General features: G+C 39.8%; 1 protein-coding gene across 4 annotated transcripts; it reads left to right on the forward strand.

Moving 5' to 3' along the window:
* The first annotated feature begins 1,100 nt into the window (after positions 1 to 1,100).
* Positions 1,101 to 10,160, forward strand: zgc:153867 (uncharacterized protein LOC337226 homolog). Of its 4 annotated transcripts, none has more exons than XM_065961122.1 (7): positions 1,101 to 1,292; positions 4,374 to 4,401; positions 6,372 to 6,515; positions 6,651 to 6,824; positions 7,070 to 7,147; positions 8,466 to 8,500; positions 9,617 to 10,160. In XM_065961122.1, the coding sequence occupies exons 1-6, from the start codon at positions 1,116 to 1,118 to the stop codon at positions 8,492 to 8,494; spliced, it is 630 nt and encodes a 209-aa protein (XP_065817194.1). In that variant the 5' UTR covers positions 1,101 to 1,115; the 3' UTR covers positions 8,495 to 8,500; positions 9,617 to 10,160. The 4 variants fall into 4 exon arrangements, with proteins under 4 accessions (XP_065817194.1, XP_065817193.1, XP_029133263.1 ...); XM_029277430.2 differs by lacking the exons at positions 1,101 to 1,292; positions 4,374 to 4,401 and adding exons at positions 3,589 to 3,710; positions 4,119 to 4,146; XM_065961121.1 differs by lacking the exon at positions 8,466 to 8,500.

The raw sequence follows: 10,160 nt of genomic DNA on the forward strand, positions 1-10,160 counted from the left end.
TGTGTTTTTTTAACAGTGGAGGAAGAGGAACAGTACTTGAATGAAAACCCCCATCAGAAGTGGACGGAAAAAAAAAACGATGCAAAGTCACTAATATATAATATAAACAGGATTGTAATGGTGTGAGCAGGACCTTTACAATAGGCTGGACTATTACACAGCAGGTCATAAAATCATTGGGCTACTAACTTTTTACTTCCAATCTTTTTGTTTCATCTAATAAAGTTGTTTATGAACAACAACACATAAATGTACTTGTATAAAAACCTAAATGTTTTCTACAGTGCAGAAAAGAAGAAATATTAAATATCATGAAGTGAATACATTTAGTAATTTATAACAATAATAAAAGACAAATAAGTTGGTGATTTGTTAGATCTTACAAATAAAACTAGCACCAATGTATTTAGTTGGATTTATTAGATGTATTAAAATCAAGGTGGCAACTTTATCTTATATTAGACAAAAATAGTAATATTATAAATGTTAAGACATGGCAAAAATGGGCTGCATATACCACCCATGTAAACATGTAAAATGCAGGCCACTTGTAGTTCCATGATACATAAACTATTCAAGTAATGTGTAGGAATTTTAATCTTAAACCCTAACAGAACAAAACATATTCTACAGTCAAAAGTCTTCAGTTACCTAATCCATTATTTCCAAGCCTGTAGAAAACAAGTGCCACCAACTCTGCAGGAAAGGTCTAGTCTAGTCTAAAATCTGTGTATTGGCCTTGACACAGAAACCCTTTATAGCTGCTTCACTTACAAACATCTGACCCAAATAAAATCTAAATGTGCTCAGAGTCACAGGAGAAGCCAATATCCCCCTCTTTATTCTTACTTCCAACTTTCATCTCTACTCCTACGCTTTGTTTCAGGAGCTCCTTCACATGCTATTCCATGCATCCACCTCTGCATTATCCACCTGCCAGTCCCTGAGCATCATTATCATCATCAGCAGCACCAGCAGCACCCCCCTCCCACCCCTTAAGAGGACACGCGTAACTGACACACTTAACTTCCTAGCTTGATACCGCCTCTCAGGAGCCATAGCCCTAGCTAGTGCAGAGATCTGGTATTACACTTTTGGCTTCCCAGACATCAGGAATGGCTCCTAAAAGAGAACCCTCAATCAAGAACTCTCCTTCCCCGACAAGCCAAACAAGACTGGGTCCTCCGTATCCCTGCTCCCCTGCAGCTCCTTCAGCTCCAAAACCGGCTCCAGAGCAGAAACCCAGGATGCTGCGTCCCTCAGATGCACCATTTGACCCCAGCACTTTGGAGGTAAGTAATGTCCCTACAGCAGATTTCTTATGACAAAGCTAATGTGGGATATTAATAAAACTGTACATCATTTCTAAATGTTGTGTTTAACTAATCATTCTTAGTCATTTAGTGGTTATTAAGCATTTTGTAATATTATCCAGCCGATACACAATCAGAACATGTTGTCAGATGTCAAGTGGCACTTTGATTTTGACGATAATACATCAGACAAAGCTAACGTAATGAATCTGTTATAAGGCTAAATCTGAGCTAAACGAAGAAAGAGGGCACTGAGAGTGAGGCTGTCAGTCAGTCGGTGGCCTCCTTAGGGAGAAAAGGCTCTTTCCTGTGACAGTATGTGCTATTTCTCTCATCCAGATGGATATTCAAAGAAATTCTTAGCCTGCTCCTGATTATTACAAGTAGCAAAATAACCACACTAATACGAGTCAAATCTAAAAGTGCTGAAGTTGTTTCCCTTTTTTAAAAACCACAAACCACAAAGATGGGAGACTTTCTCACACTTCTGTCCTATAACTGAAGTGAAAGCTTTTGAGAAGAGCCACAGAGAGAACCAGACCCTGAGGCTCATAGTTTTTCAGTTATCACAGACATATCTTTGAAACAGTATTCAGCAGCTTTTATCTTGGTAGCGGCCAATTTTGACTGCTTACCTTAGCAAAATATGAAACCTGTAAAGCAAACACTGAGAAAAAAATATTCAGAAGGATCAGTGATGCTCAGGAAGTGAACTGGCACCTCTCCAGCCAGGATTTGAACCAGCGACCAACCCAACCCAAGTTCCATACAGACTGAGCTACTGCCGCCTCAATAGCAGTAGACATTGAAAAAATCCTATTCAAATTTTGAAGAAATGTAATATCCCTAACTAAACTGATTGCCCACATTAGACTTTGTTTTTTTTCTGTGCTTTAGCTTTGCTTCCATTTTCATATGCTGTAAATGTCTCTCTGTGTGCAATCTGGGGGGGGGGGGGAGTGTTTCCCATCTAGCCAGTGATGATATTTGGGCCATGTTATCACACATGCCTCTACTGGGATCATAGACATAACATGACAGAAGGGCCTAGCTGCTGCTGGGCAGAGACAGCACTCTGGCCTGGCTTTTCAGAGATGTGGCATAAGTCCATGATCTAATGTGCAGGCCTTAAGTGATCCGTCATTCCTGCATGCCAAATATTCACATTCTGTAGTGACCAATTTCAACAAACCCAATATTGTTTGGAAAAGTCACTTGAGGGATGAATGTGGAAGCTTTTGGACACGTGCTTAGCTCGAAGAAATGAACACAGTCTATTGATGTTGTGATCCAGCAGATCAATCCATGTATTTTTAAATACTTCTTATCAATAGAGGAAAATATGACGAACCACTGTCTATAAATAAAACAAACAAATCCGCGTTGGATGCGTTAACTCAGGCCACAGGCTGACACGGTAGAAAAACTGTTTGCCTCCATTCAATCACCTGTCCCACCTCACCTGGAGCCTTGCTTTAACCACAGCATCAGCCCAGGCTACACATAGTGCAGTAGAGGGCCAACACACACAACCATAAGGAAAATACCATGACACAAAACAAACACATAATTTGGCTCCAACACATTCTTAAGAAAATACTGTGAAGTCATTCGCTGCAATCAGGCATTAATCTACCTATGTGTGGTCGTAATCACTTAAATCAAACTGTCACCACAAAGGTAAAAAAAAAAAAAAAAACATCCCTAAGCCAAATTTAATCTAAATTAGAACACACTCCTGTAGTCCTTTGACTCTCTTCTTAAGGTTAAGGGCAGCTTCTTAAAAATAGGCCAAGATACTTCCTTAATGGGATGGACAAATTACCTCTGTAGATCATAGGCATATTGTGATTCATTTATCTGGTCCCTTCTGTGTACGTTTTGGGACTTCGCATTTCCTACTCACGCACATGTAGGCTATGTGCCATCAGAAATAAGGCGTAAAATAATCATGTTTTTAACTCAAATTTAAGGGACACTTAAGAAAGAAAGAGCAAGAGGCATTTTTGACAGTGGATCTCTGTTGAATTCAATGTACCATATATGGTCAGCTTTTAAGAGTGAGTGTGGTATGACCAATTTTAGTTTATACCCCGAAAGTTATTTATTCCTTTTACATGTCGCTAACATAATAATATTTAAAGTTAAAATAATTTTGAGGCATATCATTAATGTAGGACCATTATACATGACACAAACCATAGGTTTACAACGCTATATATGGAGGTTAGGTGTTCGGCCTCACAAAAGTTTTTTTTTTTTTTTAGTGCGTCGTGCGTGCTCTACGTCATGACGTAACACTGTTAGGGTTGGTTTTGTCACCCTGCCCTTCACTTCGAGCCGTCACACATTCTTTGGTTAGCCGACGCATCGGACACACCTTAGCAAACAGACATGGTGGGTGTTTTTGCTCTTGTACCACTCGACTTAACTATCTTCTAAGTACAAGTACAACTGAAATGGACGTTCAAGAAAATGCTTAGCTTTGCAGGAATGTAAATTGTGTTTGAATCGCGGAACAAGCTCGCCAGTCGGTGTTAGCGGAAGTTAAACTTTTGAGATGCTAACGTTAGCCTACAATGGTAGATACAGTTGAAGATACAACGATTACCCACTTAATGTCGACGATTTCTTTTCGAGTATATAATTCGTTACTGAACATGTTGTATTTTGAAGAATGGTCGATTTTTGGTCAATTTCACTAACTTTTTTAAATGTGGAAAAAAAAAACTTGGACAGAAACCCTAGCTAGCTTTTCTCAGCGCAGCAACCTTTATTCATGTAGCCTAATTTCTCTTTGTACAGTCTGACTTCTCGGAGGATCAAATCCTTGGTGAGTTTTGAACTTTTGTTACGTGACTTTATCGAAATACCGCTTCTTTTTTTTTTTGCATGCTTCCGTTCTTGCTTTGTTCAGATGACACTTTGCCCTGCAGCTCCGCCATCACTCTGCTTTACGCCCGCTTGTCACGGTAGTCGTGGGTTTTAAGCTATATTTCCTTCCTTTTTCCTCCATACTGTTTCACCCACTTTCCACTTGCAATTGCTTGTCCTTTCCAGATTGAATTTAACCTGGATCAGATTCATGGTAAGTCATTGAAGGGGTCTGATCGCTATCTCGAAGTGTTTGGGTCGGGCTCTGCATGAGGTTTCATGATAAAAAACCACCCTGTTTAAGATGTGACTGAGACTCACCTGTTTGGTACGTCAAAGTTAGTCATATTTTTCATCTAACATTATATTACTTCTCAGCTCTGATCGTGTGTTGCAGTGTTTTTGTTCGTAAACCATCATGCATTTAGCAGCACTTAAATAGCCAAAGCTTTTATCTGTTCTTACAGTTCTTGTAGACATGGCTGTGTCTGTTTTTCATAAACTGTGTCTGTTATCTTTCAAGCGGCTCATCTCCATGAGTGTGCCCTTTTTTGGAGTTGGAGATGGATACAGCCGTGGATGGTTTGTGTCCTAGGGCTGGTTTGTTTAATCACCGTTGACATAATAGGCCACATCTACTCTCACTCTCCTCCTACTTGCCTCCACTCCTCTAATACCAAATATGGTGATGGGAAAAGTGCTCACCAGCCAGAAGGGAAGAGGCACATTCCTCAGAACAGGAAAAACCTAACAACACTGGCTGAGCTTTTTTTGGGGAAATAACTTGTCCCATAACATTAGGCCCAGACTTCTGCACAGATGTTGTGTAATCATGTCTCCCTGATTGCTTGATCTTAGCTAATCTTTTTTTGTTTGGCTGTGTAGCCTAACTAGAATGGTTTTTGTTTGAAGTCAACAATGTTGTGATCCGATCCGCCAGAAGGATGGGATTACATTTACTGACAGTTGATGATGCCAAGGCAGTAATCATTTTTTTAAATTAATATGCTCACCCTGTGGCAATGTGTTTCTATAAAAAATAATAATATAAATATATAATATAAAAAGTTTTAGGAAGTATATGTTCTATCCACCAAGACATTTATTTTGTTCCTGGCTGAATCTGTTAAGAACTATTAAAGTGTGGGCTAGTGACACGTACAGTATATGATTCTTTGCAAACAAGATCAGTGAAAAGCAATTACAGACAATGGGCATGGACCAACTGAAGCACATCATTTCCATGTGTATTTCTTTGTTTAGGGCCTCAATTAAATGTTAAAAAAGATGAAATAATAACAATCAACGAACAATTAGTTGGATGCAGCTTTTCCAATAATATTTGCCTAACTTTTCATATTTATATCTAAAAAGATTTAAACAATTTCACTCTAAACAAACATCCAGATTGAAGGTGTCATTTTAAAGAATGTTCATTACTTTGAATATAAGGTATATACAACACATATCCTGTCTGTCTCTATTGGGTCACTGAAGTGATGTACTTCTAAGTGCTGGTTTGGTTTTCATCTGTTGTTGAGTTCCAGTCGAAAATGTTTTAGTTCATTCTAAGACCTACAACATTTAGAATGGTTTTTGTCAGTACTGGAAACCTTAGACAATTTGGCCCTGCTTTTAATCTGATATTCTGAGTTTTGTATTTTGAATATTTCTAACTTTTACCTGCCAGCTTCGAACATTTTAAACCTGTTGGCCTGTAATTCAGACTCATATCTCATATTTATGATGACTTATTCTGCACGTGTTTACATTAACCACAGCAAAGATGATTTACCTGGTGGTGATGTGGCACCATGTTTTTGTAAAGAAGAGACAGACTGACCAGATATTGCTAAATTGAGGAAGTTAGAGGCGTGTTTGTCAACCAACAGAAAACATAAAGAGGTGCACTTTGAATCCGTACACATGATCATGGATTCACCTTGGTAGGCTGGTATTCTACCTTAGGCGTTTCAGTGTGTTGCTCTGTGCCCCGCCTATCCAGTAATCATCACTTCTCATACCTGTGCATTCTCTTGTCTGCTTCTGCTCAATTACTTCTGGCTACTCTGTGTTCTTCTATTATCCGTGTACTTCCTGTCTAAATTCCTGAATACAAGCCTGCTTATCCTTCATACAATTCTTTATATATCCAATTCTTTCGTGTGTCTGTGTATCCTGCAGAGTTTAAGGAGGCCTTCCAGCTGTTCGACAGGACAGGAGATGGGAAGATCAGCTACAGCCAGTGTGGGGATGTCATGCGTGCCCTGGGACAAAACCCTGTCAACGCTGAGGTGCTCAAGGTCCTGATGAACCCCAAGGCCGAGGGTGAGAGTTAAAAATGCAAATTACAGCAGATATATATATATAAGTCTAATGAGCACCAATCGTTGTAACTGTGCTCGATTTGTAAAAAGAGCTAAACGACTTATTTTCTTCTTTCTCTTTTTTGTCTTTCTGCAGAGATGAACACCAAGATGCTCGAATTTGAGCAGTTCCTGCCAATGTTTCAGACCATCGCCAAGAATAAGGATCAGGGCTCAATGGAGGATTTTGTGGAGGGACTGCGCGTGTTTGATAAAGAGGGCAATGGCACAGTTATGGGCGCAGAGCTTCGTCATGTCCTCACCACATTAGGCACGTTACCTTTTTAGCCTTTGAATAAATATCTAGTTAGATAAATTATCCTGGTTTCTTTTCTGCACACTATTCACTTTTTTTAACTTCCCATAAAATACTGCAATTCTTTCAAAGGGTGAGGGATGTTAGGACTAGAAACATATATTTAACTTGATGTTGATCACTGTTATCCTTTTTAAAAGTAAATCTTTTACATGACACTAATGTGAAAATAAATAACTGTTTTTATGTTTCATTTTCAGGTGAGAAAATGACAGAGGAGGAGGTGGAGACACTCTTGGCAGGACATGAAGATGCAAACGGCTGCATCAATTATGAAGGTAAAAGAAATCAACCATAAAGGAAGTGAAAATATTTGATAGCATCGACACTGAGTGTAACCCAGAGCCTGAAATGAAAGTTGTTGTTTTTTTTTAGGGCGGGGGGGGGGGGGGGGGGGATCTGCAAACCTAAACATGACGAGGAATTTCTAACTGGTTGTGAAACACACTGAAATGAATACTGTTTCCTCTGACAATGCAAGACTAAGGGAAATCCATGTTGTTCTGTTAAACATATTGTTTATGGTTGAGATGACTTTAATTGTATCACCTTAAGCTCCTACAGTTACATTATTTACACATACAGTATACCTCTCTCTTCTAAACACAGACAGCGTTCCGGCCCAGTTTTAGCCTGCCATCCCTCTCCTATATTCACAGCACACCGTTAAATAAATAAATGCTCTAGAAAAAGAGAGGGCAGGCTTATGCACAAGTGATCCACACTTCATGTTGCCAATTCTGATGCATAGTCTCCGGCCGGTCTGTTAATCGTCTTGAATCGCTTGTCGTTGCAAACATTTTTATATCGAGTGGAATTTTTCACTGCATAATGAGTGCGAGAATTGCAGGAATTTTATATTTTGTGCGTGATTCCTGCATGCCGACATTCAGGGCCTGGTAACCATGTCATTGCCTTGGAACAGAAAATAATGGAATGCATCCTTCACACCGAGTCTTCAGTGTGATCATGAACCCTCTGTCATGTTAAACACTATGCATGCAGTGTTGACAGGTGTATGAAAAGCTATTAGTAGAGTATCTTGTATCCAGTAAACAAAGGGAAAATGCACCCTTATAACTAGAGATGCACCAATCCACTTCTTGTCAGTTCTGATCCGATTCTGATATTTTACATAACTAATAATGTTATTGTTGTTGTTGGTAGTATATGTAAGGTGACACAAATCTGTAGTAAACCCAGAATTGCATTGCGCTGGCTTCACATACAAACAGGATGTAGCAACAGCTGTCAGGTTTTTCCAGATTAAATCTTTTAAAAGTGTAAGAATTTTTCTTTTGATCAAGCTGTTCCATCTCGTCTTAACGTTGTCATGGAGACAGTTTGCGGGCACTTCTTACAGTTCAGTCTGAACATCTTCAAATTGAGACAATATTTAAACCCAACCATATTTTACCATATCAATATCAGATTGAGAGGTGAACCAATTGACCTTGAAGGAAATCGGGATCAGCCAAAGAAATTGAAATCAGTGCATCTCTAGTCTCTATACATGTACCCATTTTAATATTTGTTCTTGAGGCAATCTTTCAATGTCAAACTGCTGACAGAGTGTTAACTGTTCTTCCTCCACAGCATTTGTTCGCCACATCATGTCAGGCTGAGGGCCGGTACGGGCATTTGGTATTCATAAGATGGTACCTCCAGGCTTTCCTGCATTTTAGATATGAAATCATCCTTTCCTATTTGGCACTTCTAACACTGTTCAGCTGTAGCTGTCCTCTTCACTTCAGCAAACAGAAACAATATATTTTTGAAAAGTAGATTTGACCCAATAGGTACCTGCGGGAAAGCCTCGTACCTCTCATCTTTAGTCCTGAGGATTGGACTTGTGTGTAGCCTCCTGCTTCCTGTCTCTCTCTCTCTCTCTCTCTCTCTCTCTCTCTCTCTCTCTCTCTCTCTCTCTCTCTCTCCTGCAGCCCTCTGTCCTGGCCCCTGGCTGCAGCATGCCCCTCTGCATGTGTCTTGGAGTCCCCTCAGTTTAGAAGGGGATATGGTGGACACACAGGGAAGAGTCTGGTCTCATTCAGGGAAAGTCTGGTGGCCTCTGAAGAGATATTATTTGCTGATGGGTGTAGAAGTCACTTGACAGCTCCTCTGATCTCATTTGCATGTTATTGGGCCTGTCATATACATCATTATATATCCCTTTTCCTCTGTTGGTGGTGGAGTTACTGTTCCCTTCACAGAAAGACAAAGTAGTTTAAGACATTCTTTTGCATTTGAGTACAGCCACCAGCTTTGGGGGAGTGGACCAGTCCTTTTTCTACTAACCAGAGAGCTGCAATGAGTTGCTCTTGTGCTGATTGTTTTTTTTCCCTCTTTACTGATGAAAGCTGTTTTTTTTTTTAAGCTGGCCACTATCTGACTGGACTGTATCTCCCTTCATCTTCTCTCCTTTTCCCCGCTTCTCAACTAGAGGAAAGCAAAGTTGGCTTCTCTAACTAGCTCTCGAATCTTAGAAATGGCCAGACGCTTTGGCTGAATAGGAGATAGAGATGATTACCTCAACTCTGTCTCTCATTAGCTCCTTTAACCCCTCTTTTTTTTCTGGGTGAGGAGGAGAAGATGGAGAACCTGCCTTCAAATGCAGCATCTCCCACCCAGGCTCACCAAACCTGGATAAGGAGGAGGCCTTAGCGTCACATGCTGTAATTGGAGGTGGTCTCTGCCAAGTGCTAGACAATGACTTTGACATTTGCCTCTTTCTCCTCTCTCCTTCACAGAACTGGTCAGGATGGTCATGAATGGATGAAGACGAAGAGCATCCCACTTTTTTTTACCCTGTGCATGTAACCCCTTTTTGCAGTTAGCTTTTTCCAACCCAAGCCTTTTCCATGGATTTATTTTCCAAATTTAATTTAAAAAGTGCCTTTACATTCCCTAGAAAAGACCACTTATAAAACTGGCTATAGCTGCTCAGTTCATTCAAGTATGTGACCAACATGCATGTGCTAGCATTGTTTGCAAAAAACATTCCTGGATGCGGCAACATAAAGACAACATAAATTGATAATTATATACTGTAACTGTTGGATGGGACATTAATATATATATATTTGCATAGTAACTGTCAGCAACATACTGTATCATTGGCTAAGACTAGCTTCTGCTGAGGGACATGTCCCTCCTGATTCTGCAGTTAGTTGGTATATTCTAAGCATACTACTACTATGAGGCAGAAAGAGACATTTCAAATTGGTTCCTATGTTTTTAATCCTCCTCAGTTTTTGTTGCTGCATAGTAAATAAATGTTTCCCTGAAAACCTA

This window comes from Labrus bergylta, chromosome 12 (genome assembly GCF_963930695.1).
Source record: "Labrus bergylta chromosome 12, fLabBer1.1, whole genome shotgun sequence".
NCBI classification, from domain to species: Eukaryota; Metazoa; Chordata; class Actinopteri; order Labriformes; family Labridae; genus Labrus; species Labrus bergylta.